The sequence below is a fragment of the Herpailurus yagouaroundi genome, unplaced genomic scaffold (genome assembly GCF_014898765.1).
Source record: "Herpailurus yagouaroundi ecotype Mexico unplaced genomic scaffold, PumYag 490, whole genome shotgun sequence".
In the NCBI taxonomy this organism is placed as follows: domain Eukaryota; kingdom Metazoa; phylum Chordata; class Mammalia; order Carnivora; family Felidae; genus Herpailurus; species Herpailurus yagouaroundi.
In genome coordinates this window covers 948,281-968,727 of record NW_024412707.1, presented here as the reverse complement: position 1 = coordinate 968,727, position 20,447 = coordinate 948,281, and the positions used below count along the sequence as shown (strand labels likewise).

At 50.8% G+C, this 20,447-nt stretch overlaps 1 protein-coding gene and 1 long non-coding RNA gene across 3 annotated transcripts; one reads left to right on the top strand and one right to left on the bottom strand.

The window, feature by feature from the left end:
• Positions 1–4,482: 4,482 nt before the first annotated feature.
• Positions 4,483–6,224, bottom strand: MIF (macrophage migration inhibitory factor). Of its 2 annotated transcripts, XM_040464639.1 has the most exons (3): positions 6,006–6,224; positions 5,655–5,827; positions 5,364–5,549 (listed from the first exon to the last, which is right to left on the bottom strand). In XM_040464639.1, the coding sequence occupies exons 1-3, from the start codon at positions 6,111–6,113 to the stop codon at positions 5,483–5,485; spliced, it is 348 nt and encodes a 115-aa protein (XP_040320573.1). In that variant the 5' UTR covers positions 6,114–6,224; the 3' UTR covers positions 5,364–5,482. The 2 variants fall into 2 exon arrangements, with proteins under 2 accessions (XP_040320572.1, XP_040320573.1); XM_040464638.1 differs by lacking the exon at positions 5,655–5,827 and having other exon boundaries at positions 4,483–5,549.
• A 1,795-nt stretch (positions 6,225–8,019) lies between these two features.
• On the top strand, positions 8,020–9,535 carry LOC121023015 (uncharacterized). Its single transcript, XR_005787213.1, has 2 exons — positions 8,020–8,124; positions 9,237–9,535. It is a non-coding gene; the product is annotated as an uncharacterized LOC121023015 (long non-coding RNA).
• The last annotated feature ends 10,912 nt before the right edge of the window (positions 9,536–20,447 follow it).

Below are 20,447 nucleotides of genomic sequence, written 5' to 3'. Positions count from 1 at the left end.
ACAAAGTCAAAATCCAGATGACAAACTGGGAAAAATATTTGCAACCCATAACAATGGGTTAATTTCTCTAATATATATAAAGAGCTTTAAAACAAGAAAAACATCCAGTGGGAAAATGGGCTTGAGGACTTGACTTAGTTCCCAGGAAAGGAAAAGGGAATGGCCATTGACCCTGTGAAAAGATGCTCAACTTCATAGTAAGAGGCAAATTAAAACCGTTTAGCTGGAGAGAAAAGCATTTTCCCCATCAGACAGCCAAAAATCAAAACTTGGGTTGGGAGGGCCTCCCTTGTCCAGCTGGGTAGTGCCATAAACCCCACCTCTAAGCTGGACATCAGACCATATTAAAACATATTAAACCTTTGACCAAATGATTCTACTTCCAGATACCTATCCTACAGATAGATATACTTACACATGTGTGGAATTTAATATAGCAGAGCTAAGAATGGAAGTCTGGAAACAGCCTAAACGTTCAGGACAGGAACTGGTTGAATGGAATTGTGGCTGGTCCTAACAAGGGAATACTAGAGATTGTTCAAGTAGTAAGATCAACTTTTAAATGGAAAAAAAGGCATAGTGCCAAACTTGTATAGAATATGCTATCATTCGGAGGGATATTATGCATATTTGCTTGTATACGCATAAATTATCTCGGGGGGGATTTGAGAGGATAATCCTGTGGAGGGAGGTGGTGGGAAGGAGCCTTCTCTCTGGGGATCCTTGGAATGCTCTGAATCGGAGCCGTGTGAATATATCACCGATTAAAATGAGAATCAAATCAGGTACACAAGAAACCATGTTGCAGGGGGATGCAGTCATGGGGGGACAAGGGGTATGAGACTTCTCACCTGTAGCTTGGGGATTTGGAGCCCTGTCTGGATGTTTTCAGGGCAGACTTATGGGAATGTGGAGTCCAGATCCCACTGTTCTCAGATGGGAACTGAGGCTCCAGGAGAGAGGGAACAGAGCCAATTTCAAAAAACTGACAACTTTTGTCTCTCTTATGTGGGCTTCAAACACAGCAGAGATGTGCTCACTTAATAAGGAGGAAAAATCTGGGCCAGTGGCTGGTGGGTTTGCATTGTGCCTCCCTCAACTCCCCCTACACCCTAGTTCTGGAATTCTCACTGGAAGGCAGGAGGGCTGGAACCCAGTTTGGCAAATGCTCAGCTGAGAAGGGGAGCTGGGCTGGCAAGATAAAGCTTCACAGAAACAGTTTTGGGGGGCCAACATAGTTGCCTAGTGGGGCAAGGAGTCAAGGAAGATAGTGGCCCAGAAACTTTGGAAACCTCCTCATCTCTGGGGGTCAGACGACCTCCCCCGGAAAATTGCACTATTTCTATCTACTGCTTTAAAGCAGTGGGGTAGCCCTGTGGCACGAGCTCCAGTGGTCGGTGGGCCCTGAGGTGTGGGCCAGGGTCCACAGTGAATGTTTCAGCTGTATTCCTGTAGGGGATGTGTGCCCAGCTTCAGGCCCTCCTCCCTCGTTCACCGCCAGCACCGCCAGGCTCTGGGTGGAGAACTTGCCCACACCCCCTAGTCTTTCCTTTGCCCACCCAGGGAAGGGGCTTCATAATTTTTATCAAGACCAAAGTACAGGCATAGGCTACCTGCTCAGTCCTTCCCCTCCCTTGGCAACGTGATCCACATTAATCATGCCCAAGTCTATGCACTGAGATGCTCCAAGGTTGAAGGAATATGTAGGGACATCAGGTGACTCCTTTCATTTCACAGATGGGGATGCGGCCTGGAGGGGAGCAGGGAAGGCGCTTGACTGTAACAACCTCTGTGTGATTGTGTGATCGGGCTCCCAGAAGCAGCGGAGGATTGAGGGGAGGCAGGGAGAGGAAGGCCCTGAGGCAGGGGGTCTCAGCTGAGGCTGAAGGAGCAGTGGGTCCCTGCATGTGAGGGGTGACAAGGTGGGAGGCCTGGGGAAAAGCCTGGGCCACTGGCCTCTCCAGAATAGACCAGCTGTGAGGCTCCTGCATGCAGCCCTGGGCCCAAAGGCCACAGAGCTGGGTGCAGCCACCTCTCAATGCTCACAGGTTGCTGGGGGATACAGGAAGAGAAACCCCAGCTCACAAGGCCTGGACCAAAGCAGAGAGGCCTTGGCATAGTCCTGCACTGGGTAGCCTCATGGAAGGTTTCCCAGAAGGGCATAGTGTGGGGCTCAAAGTGGGCAGATGGGAGATAAGCATTCCCTGCAGAAGGAACAGCACCCGTGAGGTGAGCTGTGAGGACAGTCAGGTCTTTATTGGCAGATGACATGGTAGCACTGGAGCGATGATGGAGAGTAGGTGGAAGTCTATGTCCCCTCCCCCATCTGTTTCACAACTCACTTGGAGGCATTATTTGGAAATGAGTTTCTGCAGCTCTTTTCAAGGCTCCCTGGAGCAGCCACTAGGGTTTGTAGGGTTTGAGGAAGGGACAGGCTGCTCAATGGGCAGTGGAGCCCTTGTTTTGGGCTAAATGGGGCTGACCACGGCAGCATTTGGGCGGGGGGGGGGGGGCGGTGGGAGACAGGATGCGGCTTGAGTGAGATATAGCAGCAGGCCTCCTTGGTGTACAGGGCATTACACGTTCCAGGGGACTTGGAAGTGGGTCCCTGACTCACAGACACTCCCCTTTCCCGAGGAGCCACCACCTTGATCCCCCAGCTGGCCTCAGAGCCTGACACTTCCAGGTTTCTTGTTGGGGGGGGGGGGGATGGGGGCCGGGCCGTACAGGCCGTACTCTGTTCTCCTGTGGGGCCTCCAGCCTCCCTAGACACAGCAGGAGCCCAGCCTATCTTGTCTCCCTCTCTGGTCTTGGGAGACCCCCATTGTCATGTGAAGCCACAAGGTAAGCCCTAACTGGGAGTGAATGTGTGGCTGACTCCTGGGAGATGGCTGGCCCAGCACTGGCACACCCAAGGAAGCTAGGGTCTGCCCTCATCTGTAAAATGAGGGAGGTGGACTAGATGCTCGTGGAGACCTGTGCCCTTGCCCTCTCCTGACCATGTATGGTGTGGGATCTGAGAGCTAGACTCTAAGAGCAGATCTGAGCACACCCAGAAGCAGAAGAGATATTCTGTGCTGGGAACTCAGGGACGGGGGTCACACAGGAGCTGAGGGGTCGTGACAAAGACCAGGGCCAGGGTGGGAGCAGTAGTTGCTCAGATCCATGAGGGAGGCCCCAGCTCATAAGGGAGGCAGATGAGACCTTCTGGCTTTAGCTGGAGCCACACCACCATCCCCACCCCCAGGACACACACAGATGTGGGGTTCCACGCCCTTTCATTGAGGGAGCTGGAGCAAGACACTCAAGAGATTTTTGTGGAAGAGGAGCATCTCACTCCCACCAAGATGGGCAACACCCTTCCAGCTTCCCTTTGAGCTGAATACTTCCTCTTTCAAAATGTGACCCCAACCATCACTCCTGTACTTCTGGAAGTAAATCCTTGCTGCCTAGGGCTGAAGGGAACAGTACCCGCCCCTACCCCAGGGCGGTACCTAGACTAAGGACCTAGACTAAATGCAAAGCAGTCCTCAGGTATCTTGATTAGCAAGATGGCAAGCAAGGGTGGGCTGCCCCAGAGGACAAGAGGCCAACCATTCTGTGATGGGAGAGGAAGGGAGGATGCAGATCCATGTGGAAAGTGCCAGCTGACTGCACTCCATAGCCTTGGGGCCTGGGTTGTTCTGCATTTGCCACAATCAGAGGGCACATGGGACTTGTCCTCAGCTTTAAGCCTGGGCTGGGAACCAGGAGTTTCCTGCCCCTGCCTGCCAGGTGTTCACGGTGACACCACAGAGGTACCACATTGGCTGGACCACTGACAGCCATCTCAGGGAAGGAGCTCATGGACACAGCAGACCCCCCTCTGTACACACACAGCCCTTGTCACTGCCTGTGGCTCAAAGGCAGGATTGTTCCTCACTCCCTCCAAAGGCTTGGTCCAGGTGACAATGCTGTTCCCTATAGCCCCTCAGCTTTCAAAAGCAAATTCACTTAAATTACATGTTTAAAGAAACAAAAAATCTTCCATCTAAGATGATCTTGCCTAGAGAGACTGAACAAGAGCAAGGGGGTCTCAAAGGCACAGAGCCATTAGGCATCCAGTGGAGTCCCCTCCCTGTGCAAGCAGGTAAAATGCACTTGACTTCTCCCACAGGTCAGGCAGTACGGGCTGGCCCTTTGCTTTAGTCAACACACAAGTGCTGGCCCTGGCTGACTAGGGCCAGTTCCAGGCATAGGAATTCCTAGTGCTAGTGGCTGGGTCTCACTTAGGTGGAGATGCTATAGGGGCTATGGAGCCTCTCACACCGTGGGCTAGAAAGGCATTCTAGCCCAAAGGCACCTGCTCTGAGCAAGCAACATGGCAGCTGAGGCCCCTATGGCCCAATATGGGTGCAGAAATTGCCCACTGTCTTATCATCTCCACAAGGGAGCCCCTGCACTTGACGGGAGGGGCCTTGGATCAGTTAGACTCCAGCACACTGGGCCTTGATAACTGATTTTATTGTTGACAGTGCCCCGAGGGCCAGGACCTTCAGTGTCCCTGCAAGGTGCACTAAACACCTGAAGGCTTTCCAGAGGCACTATTCCATAAAACATGAATGGCTTCAAAACTACAGGCCCTGTGTTGTGTCCAGAAACTGTTGTGGTGGAGACCTGGGTGCCTAAGGAGAGCAGAGGCTAGACACAGATTTGAGGGACGTCAGGGCAATATAACCAAAAACTCTGCCTCTTGTGTACCTCCCCACTCCCACCTGAAAGCTGTCCAAAAGTTCCAGAACAACAGGACTTTCCAGGTCAAGAAACTAGGGAACTAGGGCAGGGTTTGATCCTGGGGAACAGGGAAGTGAAGGCTTCCTTTTCGCAGGGTACCCTTTGCCCATCTGGTAGATGGAGGAAGGTGGGGCTGGGAGAAAAGCCCAGACCCAGCTGACTCTCCAACCTCTAAAGCAAATCAGATTTTGATTCTGATCTCTCCCTCCCCTTCTCCCCCTGACCCGACCCCAGCCAGCCTGAGCCCGGGCAGACTTAGCCTACGTGGTGGCCCCGCCCCCGCAGGTGGGAATGGATTCAACTCTGGGTTCCCGCCAAGGGCACAATCGTGAACCTGCCCTGGGAGGGCCAAGCTGCAAACAGCAAACGTTGAATGGGAGGCTCCGATTTGAGTCTGATTCCTGGGTCTGTGGCCCCGGGCAGGATGCCAATCAAGACTGAGGCTTCTGCTGGGGGCACAGGACAGCCAAGGCTAGGCAAAAGGACTCTAAGAGTAGGTTCCGGGAGGGCACCCCTCCCGCCCTCGGTTCCCCAGTCACTGTCCCGGCCCTGCACCCACTCCTCCGCAAGCCAAGGAAGCCCGAAGCAGCAGCAGCCTCCAAACCGTTTATTTCTCCGGACCTGGAGGTGGGGGTCGCTGGGGGCGAAGCGGGCACAATACTGCGGGCAGCAGGGCCTTGGTGCAGGGCGGGTAGGGCCAGCGCGGCCCTCAAGCGAAGGTGGAGTTGTTCCAGCCCACGTTGGCCGCGTTCATGTCGTAGTAGTTGATGTAGATCCTGCGGGGCGTGGAAGCCAGATTCAGCGGGCTGCGTTGTCACGGGCCTTGGGCTGCGCCCCTCGGCGCCCCCACCGCCCCTCGGCGCCTCCACAGCCCCACGCACCTATCAGGGCTGACGCGCAGGCGCTCGGCCAGCAGGCCACACAGCAGCTTGCTGTAGGAACGGTTCTGCGCGCCGCCGATCTTGCCGATGCTGTGCAAGCTGCAGAGCGCGCACGGCTCGCTGGAGCCGCCGAAGACCATGAGCTGGTCAGGGACCACGTGCACCGCGATGTACTATGGGGAGACGGGGTGCGGTCAGCCGGCCCGCGAGCCCTCGCCTGGGCCCGGGCGGCCACCCATTCCATCCCTTCCCTGCCCAGAGCCTCGGCCTGGAGTCGCCCCCTCCTCGCCCCCAAGCCCGTGACCACCTCGTCCGGCCTGCACCCCTTCTCCCTGTTCTCTCCTGGCAAACCTGGGCCGGCTTGCCGGTGGCCTGCGCCAGCTGCTGAGTGAGCTCGGAAAGGAGCCCGTCCGGCACGGAAGCGCGGGGGACATTGGTGTTCACCACGAACATCGGCATGCTGGCGAAAGAACGGCGGGGACGGGTGCACAGAAACCCACCAACGCGCGAAAGGCTGCAGCACGGTAACCTGAACTACGTGACCGCCGCCTGGTGCCGCCCAACAGGAAGCTGAGGCCCCGCCTCCTGTGACGCCACAGCCGGCGGACGCCCCGCCTCCGGACGCCCCGCCTACGTGCGGCTGTGGGGCCCTCCCGGCTGGTGAGGCCCTTCAGTCTTCGGAAGCGGAGGCCCCGCCCCTGTGCGGCCACAGCTCTCTCCTGACTGGTGAAGTCCAGGCTGGCGGAGACCCTGTCTTGGCGGAACTTGGGTTGCTGGCTTCTTGGTCCCACTCACCCTCTCAAAGCCGTTCTTCACGCGGAGGCCAGAAATACTCATATCCTTCGTTTCTTCGCTAGTCCTTTACTTTAGTCACTGACGTTTATTCAGCGACGTGTGTGTGCCAGGAGTTCGAGATGCAGCAGTTAACTGAGCACGTGGCCCCTTGCCACCTGCCAGGAGCTCACAGCCAGCAAAGTAGATGAAGTCCCAGCCCATTCCACCACACGCACCGAACCTTTGTGTGCCCTGAGTTTCCAGGGCTACATGTTCCCCAAGGCTGTAGTCCTGGGCCTGTGTGTGTGTGTGTGTGTGTGTGTGTGTGTCTGTGTGAGAGTGATGGGGAAAGGTAGGCATTGCTGCAGGTAGAAGGGGGCAGCCAGAATAGAGTCAGGGGCAGCATCCAGGTGCCTTCCCTGCACCCTTGCTCTTTAACGTAAGTGAGCATGCTGGGAGGTGCCAGGGGGAGGGGCAGGGAATAAGAGATGAGGCTCAGGCAGGGCTCCATAGGCCAAGCAGTTAACAGCTCTGTCTCGGAGCCCCTGCTCCCCTGGGCAACTTCTCTGCAGGTCTGGGAACTTTAGCTCCTCGGGGGAAGCCCCACCATAGTTAGGTCCTCTAGGAATGGCCTCCCTGAGAGTCTTGGTGAATTCTTTCCATCCCTTCCACCAATGGTAAACTCAGGGGGCATCTAGTGGGTAGCAAGCATACAAGAGACACAGACTGAATACTGGTTGAATGAACGAATGGGTGAATGAAGACAGTCATGACACGGCAGGAAGAGAATAGGGCAGTGGCTGGATTGGGACCCTGGCCAGGCCTGCAGGCCTTGCCATCCCTGGGAAGAAGGGCTTGTGGCTACGTGGCTACCCCACTTCCACTCTGAAGAGCCCCCTCTGGTCAGGGTGCTGTGCTGGGGAACAGATCTCTCTCAGGTGCTCTAAGGGGCACACTGTGTTTGGCCAAGTCCTCAGAGCTCTCCAGGAAGGTCCTGTCTTTGGCATCTGGCAGGTGCTATCCAGTTAAGGTGGCACAGCACACACTGGCCTTGATATGCTACAGCAAGGACACTTGTGCCTGTGGGACCAGCCAGTATCCATTCAAGTAGGTCCCATGGCCCAGTTGTGCAATACCCTGCAAGTGTTTGTTCCTCCACCTAGGCCCCAGGCTGCTTCCTCACTCTCACACCCTATGCACAGGCCTCCTTACCATTGATGGACTGATGCACTCCACACCGTGTCGACAGCTACCCCCCCTTCCGAGCTCAGTAGCCAATTCAGCACCTTCTGCTTCCTGTGTCCAAATCCAAGTGCATGACTATTCCTCCCACACCTGTTGGCCTGCCAGTGAAATGTACTTCCCTCCACTGTCACCCTTATCCTTCCCTGTCTCCACCCAGCCCATCACCACCACCACCACCTTAGTTTAAACTAGCTGGCTTCACCTTTGGCCTAGCATGTACCCTGTGATAACGCCATGGTGGACTGTTCTTCCTGGGAGAGGAGTCTATTTCCCTGCCCCCTGCCAGCGGACCTGGCCACATGACTTACCTTGCCCAATGAAATGCAAACAGAAGTTACGTAAGTGACTCCAGGAAGAATATTCAAGAGCCTGCACCTGCACCCGGTTCTCTGAGATGGTGGAAGTGTGACAAGATGGATCCACACCAGCAAACACCAGCAATGCCCCGTAGGTGAGCCACTGCGATTTTGAGGTTTACTGTAGCATAGGGCAGTCTTTCCTAATCAGGACAGCCTATTTACTAATTACCCTTCCCTTTCCCAGTAGCAGTCAGTGCCATCTTTCGAGAAGGGCATCTGGGGAGGTGATATCATTCACAGGCCCAGCCCTTACTAGCTTGGACACTTGACTCACCCCCTCTCTGAGATTCAGTTTGTTCCCCCACCTGTTAATTTGAAGATAGTAGTGTCCACCTTACAGAGGAGTGTTCTGAGGACCAAGTGGCCTAAATACTGGTGATAGTCCCCGCTGATATTAGAGGTAGTACTGTCACAATGCCCTGGCATGTCACAATGCCCTGCCCCACAGTTTGCACCCCTCCCCCTTGGTCCCTGAGTCTGTGCACTGTCCTTAGGGACCATGCTCCTGACTCTTGGCTCTGGCATTGGTCCTGAAATGTGGTTTGCATGCACTTTACCTCATCTACCTCAGTTCCTTGGGAAAGTCCCAGAACCCCTGGCTTTAATGTGGTCCTGTAACATGCTCAGCACCTCTCCTTCCTTTGAGGCCATAACCTTATTCCTATTTGTGCGTTAATGTTTCCTTGCTAGGTGGTAAGCTCCATGAGAGAGGGGACTGGACTGTCTCTTTTTGGCCATCGCTGTTTGCCCACCTCCTTGACCCATTATTACCTCAGTGGTAGGCAGAGGGCCTCCAAAGATGTCCATGATCTAACCCCTGGAATCTGTGAATGTTATGTTACACGGCAGAAGGCACCACACAGATGTGATTAGAATTGCGGACCTTCAGGGGCGCCTGGGTGGCGCAGTCGGTTAAGCGTCCGACTTCAGCCAGGTCACGATCTTGCGGTCCATGGGTTCGAGCCCCGCGTCAGGCTCTGGGCTGATGGCTCAGAGCCTGGAGCCTGTTTCCGATTCTGTGTCTCCCTCTCTCTCTGCCCCTCCCACGTTCATGCTCTGTCTCTCTCTGTCCCAAAAATAAATAAAAACGTTGAAAAAAAAATTAAAAAGAATTGCGGACCTTCAAATTGGGGGGTCATTATGGATTATCTGGGTTGGCCCAATGTAATCACACGAGCCCTTAAAAGCAGATAATTTTTTCCAGCTAGACTCAGTGAGATGCGGCAGAAGGGGAAGTCAGACTCAAAAGCAGGAGAAGGACTTGATGCGCCATTACTGGCTCTGAAGATGAAGGAGGCTAGGAGTCTCAGTCATACAACCACAAGGAACTGGATTCTGGTAACAACCTGAATGGACTTGGGAGAAGTGGGTTCTTCTCTAGTTGACCTAGGGACACCTTGACTTTGGCCGTACAAGACCCTAAGCAAAAGACCCAGTCACTTGATGCTGGACTTCTGACCCACAGAAAGTGTGAGATAATAAATCTATGTTGTTTTAAGCTGACAAATGTGTGTTGATTTGTTCTAGGAGCAATAGAAAGGTAATACACTTGGCATTGATAGGGGCTTGATAATTATTTGCTGAACAGCAGGGACACATGCACTGGGAGGTGTCGGCAGGCTGCTGAGCTGCCTGAGATCATCTCCCCTTTCCTCCTCACTGACCGAATCTCAGTTCTGTTTGATTAGAACACTCGCTACCCCAGAGCCCCTGACAACCAGGCATGGCCACGTGAAGCTCATGCCATGTGTGGGGTTTATGGGGAAGCAGGTGATTTGCTAACAGAGGTGCCACCCTTCCCTTTTCCTCCTGCCCACTCCCCAAACTTGGACATGACCCCCAGATATGCAGCAACTGTTAGGCAACCATGAGCTGGAAAAACACAGGCCAAAGAGCCAGGAGTGGCAGCCCAGAGGAGCCTGGGGCTCTGAAAAATAAACCCCTCTCTGCTCAAAGCACTGCTTATCAGGGTTTGTGTCATTTGCAGCCCCAGTGCAAGTCCTGGCTCCTGCAGAGGACTTCCTGAGTGCCATGTCCAGGCATTCTTACTGCAAGTGTTTTTGCTGCAGGCATTTTCATGGCAAACATTTTTGCCACATCACTGACCGGTCACAAGGCAGTGTTGCCATAAAAGATAAAATCAAGAAAAATAAAAGAGGGACATTCATTAAAAAGGACATAATTAATGAAACATGAAAACAATAAAACTACTTGGCTGAGAAATACAAAATTTTTGGATACATTTATTTTTTTTTAATGTTTACTCATTTTTGAGAGACAGAGATAGAGTATGCACGTGCAGGAGGGGCAAAGATGGGGACAGAGGATCTGAAGTGGGCTCTGAGCGGACAGCAAAGAGCCCTATAAGGGGCTTGAACTCACAAACTGTGAGATCATGATCTGCGCTGGAGTTGGACGTGCAACCAACTGAGCCACCCAGGTGCCCCTAATATATTTGAATACATTTAAAACGTGTGTAGATTCTATGCAAATAACTGATTTTATTTTGTGGATTGTATCTATGTATGCTTTCAAGATCTTTCATTCATAGTATTGCACATTTTTTTTTTTTTATTCACTCATTAGGCATCACAGTTTTTCTTTTTTCACTAAACTTTCGTCCTTCATTAAGAGAGATATCTGTTGGGGCGCCTGGGTGGCGCAGTCGGTTAAGCGTCCAACTTCAGCCAGGTCACGATCTCGCGGTCCGCGAGTTCGAGCCCCGCGTCGGGCTCTGGGCTGATGGCTCAGAGCCTGGAGCCTGTTTCCGATTCTGTGTCTCCCTCTCTCTCTGCCCCTCCCCCGTTCATGCTCCGTCTCTCTCTGTCCCAAAAATAAATAAAGGTTGAAAAAAAAAAAGAGAGATATCTGTTTCTAAACACTAGGGTGCATTTTGTTTGTTCGTTTTTATTTTGTTTTTACTTTTTTTAAATCTTTTAATGTTTATTTATTTCTGAGAGAGAGACAGAGAATGAGCTGGGGAGAGGCAGAAGAAAGAGAGATGCAGAATCTGAAACAGGCTCCAGGCTCCAAGCTATCAGCACAGACCTGGATGAGGGGCTCGAACCCACGAACTGGGAGATCATGATCTGAGCCAAAGTCAGATATGCAACTGACTGAGCCACCCAGGCGCCCCTGTTTGTTTGCTTTTACAGGTGTATTTTTGAGAGACAAGGAGAGAGCATGAGTGGGGAGGGGTGGAGAGAGAGGGAGACAGGATCAGTGGCAGGTTCTGTGCTGACAGCAGAGAGCCCTATGCAGGGCTTGAAGAACCATGAGATCGTATATACATATACATAGGGTGTATATCACATCTTTATCCATTATCCATTAATCAATCGATGGACACTGGGGCTGCTTCCATAATTTGGTATTGTAGATAATGCTGCTATAAACATAGGGGTGTATGTGTCCCTTTGAATGAATGTTTTTATATTTGGGGGGTAAGTATCCAATAGTGTGACTACTGGATAGTTCTATTTTTATTTTAGTTCAGTTTTAGTGGGTTTTTTCTTTGTGAAAACTTGTACATTGTTATTTGTTCTTGGTATTTTGTCACATATCCATTCATAGACCTTCCATAGTTCTATGGGAAATGCAGTCAATACTCTGCACCCCTGTATAGACCATTATGAAGGCTAAGATTCATATAATATACAAATGGGAACACTGTGTCAATGGAGAAACAAAACCAAACCGTCAACCAGTTGATGAAACCAAAGAGCCCAACCAGTTTTTGGTTTTGTGTTTTTTTTTTTTTTTTTGTATCTTTTACAGCAAAATTGTTTCACAGCCAATTAGTTATGTGGTGAATTGCTTACGGCGAAGATGCTTACAGGAAAACGACCTAGAACCGTCTGGTGGGTAAGGACTGCCAGGCACGAAGCAGCAGGGAAGAAAACCTCCCAATGTAGGGACACGCCAGCTGGGTAAGGCGGAATATGGCCCACGCAAGCACTCAGCAGACTCTAAAAGCAGGGAGCATTTCTGTGGGCAGGATCTGAGTTACCTGATCTGGAAAGAGGGCATAGGGAGGACAGAGGCCTGCTGGCACCCCACTGTGGGGCTACCTGCCCTTCCCCTTGCTGCCTCTCCCCTGCCAGCAGCCCATGTCCCGGGGCAGTCCACCCTTCCACAGCCTCCCACGAGCCTCATTTCCCTCAGCATCTCTCTCCTGGTCACGCAAGGCTCATCACCCCTACAGCAAAAACCCAGCCAGCCCTGAGCCCTCGACAGTCCCTGAACTCATCAGTCCCATGCCCTTGTTCACTGCACACATTGTGGTTCACATGTGGTGAACACATTCAGTGAACAAAGACAAGCGAAGATGATTCCTCCCCACCTCATTCCTGCTTCTGGTCACAGTGGAAAGAGACATGGGGGTCAGCTGTACCTGAAGGTATGGGATTGCAGAGGGGGGTGTCTGCCAGGAGACCACCACATGGCAAAGAAAGGGTCCAGGTGTGGTGGGGAGCCAGCAGTCACAGCCAGTTCTCCCCACAGTACCCTGAGACACGGTCCAGAGAAGGTGATCTGGGTGAAGTCACTTCAACTCTCTGAGCCTCAGTGTCAGAACAGGGGGTGAGGTGGTGACTCCTTTCCCATAGGCTTGTGTGACGATTAAAGGGGCTAAAAGGACAAAGTGCAAAGTCCCTGGCTTATAGTAGGTGCTCAGTGAATGCCTGAACTTACCATATTGTACCCAAGTGTCCTGGAGCAGGAAATGAGCTAATAGACCTCAACCCCAATGATGGACATGCAAGCCAAGAGGGTGACTGTGCTCTCCTTCCCTGGTGTCCAAGTCCTGTCCCAACCCACCCCTGTCCTCACAGGATCCTTCAAAGCCAAGGCCAGGCTGCTCAGAAGGCCCCCAGGCACTGTTCTGCTCCTGCTGCTGCATAGTCCCGCTCAGACTCACATCCACGAGAGCTCACAGCAACCTGTCCCAAAGGTAGTGTCCTGGACTTCTTGGAAATCCTTATTTCCCAGAGGACACATAAGCATGCACCCTGGTGGCAGGGCACCTTAGAGAGTATGAGGTCACTGGTCATTGGAGTGTCATGGGAAGAGACCATGGGAGGGTCTGGCTCCCTATAATTACAGGATAAATTCCCCACCTGGCCTTCAGCCCCCCCCCCCCCCACTTCACCTTAGAGCTCTTCTGCCCCATGGATGCTGGGCTTCCCCGCCCACACATCCGCTCTGTCCCAGGGCTTTCCCATCTCCATTCAGTAGCATCTATGGCCCTCATGAAGTCTTCCTGACACCTCTAGCTGGAAACCTACCCATCCCTAGGCCTCATCACCCTGGGACACCATGGACACATTTTCATGGTCTGCCTCCAAAGAAAGCCGAGTATGTGTGTGTGTGCGCACACATGCACAAAAAGTTGGCATCCACCCCTGTAATGTGGCTCCACTGCTGGAGCCACAGGGATGAGACCTGGGCTCCCCCTCAGCATCCTTGTCCTTCTTTGAGTGTCTGGTTCTCCCTAACCTTTGATTTCCTGCTGCCTGTAGAATGGAGCCAGGGAACCAGCAGCACAGGGACTCTGACCTCCTGCAGGGTCTGTAGGAAGGGCCAAACTGTGGACTCTCTTCCCTCCTGCCTCTGCAGAGCCTTAGCTGTGGCCCTTTGGCCTTGGCCTCCATGCCCTGCCACCAGCCCTGGATCTACCCTCAGCACTGGCTCAAGCCCCAGGTCCACCACTAACCCATAGTGTCACCATGGACCCTTCAGATGGCCTTTGGACCTCCCCCACAGAATGGGATCAGATAGCAGAAGAGCCAGGGCCTGGAGGCAGTGTACTGCAGTGGTCATGACCACCCAGGTTCAGTCCTGGCCTACCACCTGGTGGTGTGACCTTGCTCCTTGGATAAGCCACTGCCTTCATGTGCCTCTCCTGCTCCTGTGTAAAACAGGGATAATAAAAGCACTTATTTCTGGGGGCATTTGCTCAGGTTAGAGGTGCCAATGCTTGTGAAGCACTCAAAATAGTCTCAATAAGTGGATAAGCCTCCATAGATGTTGGCTTAGAATGGTGTTGTTGATGCTGTGGTTGTGAGACTGTTTGACTTTCTTCAAGGTGAAGGTCACCGCTTCCTCCCAACCCTGGTGCAGCCTGAGGACAGGGACAGTGGTGGACACCTCGGGATACAACAGGCCCTAAGAGAATAAACTGGATAAACTGAAGGAATCAATGTAATCAATGGATGATTCAGCTGAGGCATGGAGAGGACAACCTGTGTCCCAAAAAGAGGGAACCAGAGTGTCAGGGTCCGGAGAGGAGTGGATGAGGATGAAGGCAGGAGAATCAACTGCAGCCCTTTGGAAGCCATGTGGCCCTGACCCTTGAGAGCAGGGCATGAGAACTGGTAGCCAGGTTTGCTGGCCCAGCAGGGAGAGGCTGGGCCCCAGAAGCTGAGACTCAAAGCCCGGGTAACTAGCAAGCCAGGGAGAAGGTGTGTGAGTCAGGAGAGGGAGCTAAGCTGGTGCTCTGGAAGATGGGAGAAGCCACACTGTCTGGGGTCTGGGCAGGTGAGTCAGAGCTGGGGGACCTTGTCTATGGAGGAGAGCATTTCAGGGGGGTTGGGGGACTGATAGATATCAGTAGACAGGGATGGGAAGGGGCTGGCTGGTGGGACCTCTCCATCAAGGGTGGTCTGAGGGCCCAAGGTCAGGGACTCACCCACCAGGCAGGCCTCCCCGTCTCTGCAGTCAGGGAGGAGGTAGCAGAGGCTCTCAGGAAACAGGGGCAGTGAGACAAGCTGGAGCAGCCCAGGCACCAGGCAGCTGGCAGGCAGCAAGGCCCAGGCCTGCGTGGGTTTCCCAGGAGCTCCCTGGGGAGGCAGAGGAGAGTCCAGGTCAGATGCATCCTTGCTAGAACCCTTCCCTTACCCCTTGTTCTCTTGCCTGCAGGCCTACAGAGGGTCCTCATTGTCCTGTGCTTCTTCCTAACCAGCTCTGGATCAGGATGTCAGCCCAGAAGAGGAGCAGGAAGTTTCTCCTGTCTCATAATGCCCTTACTGTTTCCCCAGGGGCCTAGGCCCTGCCCCTCCCTGTCTTGAGAAAAACAAGGCTCTGAGGCTGACACCCTCCCACAATCCCTCCATCACCATCACCCCCTACTCTGTGCAGCCTTCGCTCTGCCCCCTGCCCTATGGAGTCTCACCAGGCAGTTCACACTCAAATGGGAAGGCTAATAATAGCCTTGGCCCAAACTGGCAGATTTCAGGCCACGGGATTTGAAAACTCATTTGAGGACAGAAAGACTTACTGGTGTCCCCAAACCCTCCATGCAGGTTGGCATCCAAGTTGTCCAAGTCTGACCCGTCCCATCAGGATCCCCAGGGTTGGGAAGATGGCTGAGGCCACAGATTCAACCCTTATCTCATACCATAAACAAAAATTAACTCAAAATTGATCATCAATGGGGCGCCTAGGTGGCTCAGTTGCTTGAGTGTCCAACTTTGGCTCAGGTCATGATCTCATGGTTCAGTTAGTGGGTTCCAGCCCAGTGTGGGGCTTTGCACTGACAGCATGGATCCTGCTTTGGGATTCCCTGTTTCCCCCCTCTCTCTGCCCCTCCCTACTCCCTCAAAAATAGATAAACATTAAAAAAATTTTTTTAACTGTTAAAAAAAAAAGATCAACATAAATATAAAAGTAAAAGTTAAAACTACCAAACATTTAGAGGAAAATCTTTGCAATGATAGACAAAGACGTCTTAGGATACAAACTGCATTAATCATATGAGATAAAACTGATAAATTGGACTTTATCAAAATAAAAATTTCTGCTCCTAGGCACTATTAAGAAATTAAAAATGTGGGGTGCCTGGGTGGCTCAGCCGGTTGGGCGTCTAACTCGTGGTTTCAGCGTGGGTCCTGATCTGGCGGTTCATGAGTTCTCGCTATCAGTGCGGCCTATCTGTGCTATCAGTGCAGAGCCTGCTTGGGATTTCTCTCTCCCTCTCTCTCTCTGCTCCTCCCGGCGCTCTCTCTCTCTCTCTCTCTCTCTGAAAAAAAAAATAAACATAAAAATTTTATTAAAAATATCATTAAAAAGGTAAGTTACAGACTGCAAGAAAATATTGGCAATACATATATCTGATAAAGTAACTGCATCTAGAATGTATGAAGAATGTCCTCAACTCAAAACTAATGCAAACAACCCAATAAAAAATGGTGAACACTAGGGGAAAATCTAGATGATCAACCATGGGTTTGGTGATGCCTCTTCAGATATGACACCAAAGGCACGATCCATGGAAGAAAGAACTGATAAGCTGGACTTCCTTAAAAGTAAAAATTTCTGCTCTGTGAAAGACACTGTCAAGAGAATGAAAAAACAAGCCACAGACTGGGAGGAAATATTTGCAAAAGACATATTTGATAAAGGGCTGTTAACCAAAATATACACAGAACTCTTAAAACTCAGTAATAAGAAAATGAACAACTTGATTTTTAAAATGGGCCAAAGACCTTAACAGACACCTCACCAGAAGATCTACACATGTCAAATAAGCATATGAAGAGATGCTCCACATCATATGTCATCCGAGAAATGCAAATTAAAACAACAATGACATATTGGGAGCCTGGGTGGCTCAGTCAGTTGAACATCCAACTTCGGCTCAGGTCATGATCTCACAGTTTGTGGGTTTGAACCCTGAGTTGGGCTCTGTGCTGGCAGCTCAGGGCCTGGAACCTGCTTCAGATTCCATGTCTCCCTCTCCCTCTGCCCCTCCCCTGCTCGCGCTCTGTCTCTCTCTGTCTCTCAAAAATAAATGAACATTAAAAAATAAAATAAAATAAAACAACAATGAGATATCACTAGCAGTTGTTAAATTGCCAACATCCAAAACACTGACAACACCAAATGCTGAAGAGGATGTAGAGCAATAGAAACACTCCTTCACTGCTACTGAGAACGCAAAATGCTACAGGCAATTTGGAAGATAGTTTGGCAGTTTCTTACAAAACAAAGCATACTCTTTTTTTTTTGAATTTTTTTTAATGTTTATTTTATTTTTGAGACAGGAGAGACAGCATGAACAGGGGAGGGTCAGAGAGAAAGGGAGACACAGAATCTGAAACAGGCTCCGGGCTCTGAGCTGTCAGCACAGAGCCCGATGCGGGGCTTGAACTCACGGACCGCGAGATCATGACCTGAGCCGAAGTCGGATGCTTAACCGACTGAGCCACCCAGGCACCCCTAAAACAAAGCATACTCTTATCCTGTCGTTGAGCAATCATGCTTCTTGGTATTTGCCCAAAGGGGTTGAAAATGTACTTTGACACAAAAACCTGCACGTGGATGTGTATACTAGCTTTATTCATAATTACCAAAACTTAGAAGCCACCAAGATGTCCTTCGGGAAGTGAATGGATAAATAGACTGTGGTTCATCCAGACAATGAAATGTTATTCTGTGCTAAAAAGAAATGGGCTATAAAGCCACGCAAAGACTTGGGGGAAACTTAAATGCATATTACTAAGTGAAAGAAGCCAATCTGAAAAGGCTACATACTGTGCAATTCCAACTATAGGACGTTCTGGAAAAGGTAAAATTATGAAGACAGTAAAACCTCCCTCATTGGGTGCTAAGGATCAGCAGAAAGGGAGGGATGACTTGGTAGAGAAGAGCACTTTTAGGATGGTGAAAATACTCTGTATATACTACAGTGATGGGTGCGTGTCACTATACATTTGTCCAAACCTATAAAATGTAGCACACAACATGGCTGCTGGGTGCTAATGATGTGTCCACGTAGGTTCATGGATTATAACACATGTACCACTCTGGTGGGGGATGTTGATAATAAATGAGGCTATGCATATGTGGGGGTAGGGGGTATTTGGGAAGTGTCTATATTTTTCTCTAAATTTCACTGTGAAATGAAAACTTCTCTAAGAAAAATAAACTATTTTTAAAAATCCTTTTAAAGATGTTTTAAGTTTATTTATTGTTGAGAGAGAGGTCCCTCTAGTATTTTTTAATATTTAAAAAAAAAAAAAAGTAAGGGGCGCCTGGGTGGCTCAGTCAGTTGAGTGTCTGACTTCAGCTCAGGTCATGATCTCGCAGTTTGTGAGTTCGAGCCCCGCGTTGGGCTCTGTGCTGCCACCTCAAAGCCTGGAACCTGCTTCAGATTCTGTGTCTCCTTCTCTCTGCCCCTCCCCTGCTCATGTTCTGTCTCTCTCTCTCTCTCTCTCTCTCTCTCTCTCTCTCAATAATAAATAAACGCTAAAAAATTAAAAAAAAAAAAGTAAGTAATTTCCATACCCAGTGTGGGGCTCAAACCCACAGCCCCAAGATTAAGAGTTACATGCTCTACTGACTGTGCCACCCAGGCACCCCCTAAAAACAATAAAGTCTTTGGGGCACCTGGGTGTCTCAGTCCAGTAAGCGTCTGACTTGGGCTCAGGTCATGATTTCATGGTTGGTGAGTTCAAGCCCCCCATCAAGCCCCGCATGGGGCCCCGCATGGAGCTCCATACTGTCAGTGTGGGATTCTGTGTCTCCCTCTCTCTCTGCTCCCCCCCACTTGCATTCTCTCCCTCCCTCTCTCAAAATAAATAAATAAACTTTAAAAAATAATAAAATAAAATCTTTATTAAAAAATCAGTGGACAGGCTTTCCCTCTGCTCTGGGAACATGGTGGCAGCCTCAGGGAGAGCTCTGGTGTGAAGGGGCAGTGGGGAGCAACCGCCAGCAGGAGTGTGACTTCAGCCTCTGTCACAGAACACCGTCATCATGGAGTGCTGGTGGAAGGTGCCATGGGACGGAGAGGGCCGGAAGCTGTGCCTGCACTGGTGACACTGCATCTACAAGCTGGTAGAGAGAACACCCTGGAGCTAATCCTCACACAGTCAGTGGGAGGACTTGGAGTACTAGTGACCTGGACTTGGTGAAGAAATCTTTGGGCGGGAATTGACTACTGTCTCCAGGTCTGGCGGTAAATGCATCCCCTGAGACCAAGAAATTGGCCGAGGAGGAGAAATTGCTGAGACAAGAAGGAAAGTTAGAGAAGATCCAGAGCAGGGCAGGTGAGATGACAATGACATTTCTAAGAAGCTGTCACCTAGAGGCAGGAATGAAGAACATCCTCAAATGGGAACTAAACCCTGAAATAGTTGCCCACCATTTCTTTCTTTTTTTTAATTAATATTTTTAATGTTTATTTATTTTTGAGAGAGAGCGTGAGCAGGGGAGTGGTGGAGAGAAGGGAACAGAGGATCCGAAGCAGACTCTGCTGACAGCAGAGAGCCTGATGTGGGGTTGGAACTCACGAACCATGAGACCATGACCTGAGCCGAAGTTGAACACTTAACCCACTGAGCCACCCAACTGCCCCTGCCCTCCATATCTTAAAGAATCCTGGTTGCTGTGGGCTCACATGTATTAAAGTTACCAGAGGACTCATCACTAGGTGGGGTGGACACTGGTGTGAGGGGTTGGTAAATGGGCTTGATGCTGTGAGGTTACCTATGTCTGTGGTGAACTCTGAAAGGCCCAAGACTGAAAGGTACAAGTACTGGATGATCTGAACCTACTCTCCTTCAACAGCAACAGAGCAAAATCAGAGGAGCGGTGGAGCAAAGATGGGTCATCACCCTGAAACCACTCCCCCCTCTGACCAAGTAATGGAATTTTATTCTGTTTTATTATTTTATTTTATTTTACTTATTTTTTATTTATTTATTTTGGGAGAGAGAGCACGAGCAGGGGGGAGGGGCAGAAAGGGATAGAAAATCCCAAGCAGCCTCTGCACTGATAGCGCAGTCAGACATGGGGTTCGAACTCACAAACTGTGAGATCATGACCTGAGCCGAAACCCAGACTCGGTGGCTTAATCAACTGAGCCACCCAGATGCCCCTATTTTTTTATATATATTTTTAAAAGTTTATTTATTTTGAGAGAGAGAGAGAGGGTGAGCAAGAGGAGGGGCAGAGAGAGAGAATCCCAAGCAGTCTCCATGCTCTCGGTGCAGAGCCTGACATGGGCGTGAACTCACAAACCATGAGATCATGACCTGAGCAGAAACCAAGAGTTGGATGTTTAACCAACTGAGCCACCCAGGTGCCTTCAAATAGTGGAATTTTAAAGAGCATATGGGGACATTGGCCTAAACTGCATGTACACGTTGAATCCTCCATATTTCCCACCTCCGTCTTTGACTGTTACACATCCAGCCTTATTGGGGCAGTCCTGCTCAAGGAGTACTAGGCTGTAGATTTGATAAGCTGAATACTAACAGATGGAAACAGTCTAGATCCTATTTAGCCTCCTCCTCCCTTGGAATTTAGTGGAACAAATAGGAGAGCTAAACACCATCTCCAGTACTGGGCTCATCTTCATACACACTGGACATTTGTATCTCAAGAGGAGATAAAGAGGTTGTGCTCTTTTTAT

Coding starts and splice junctions, on each gene's coding strand:
- MIF (XM_040464638.1), bottom strand. CDS start 6,113: ATGCCGATGTTCGTGGTGAACACCAATGTCCCCCGCGCTTCCGTGCCG. Junction 5,550..6,005: donor CCACCGGCAAGCCGGCCCAG/GTTTGCCAGGAG, acceptor CACGCCCCGCAG/GATCTACATCAACTACTACG.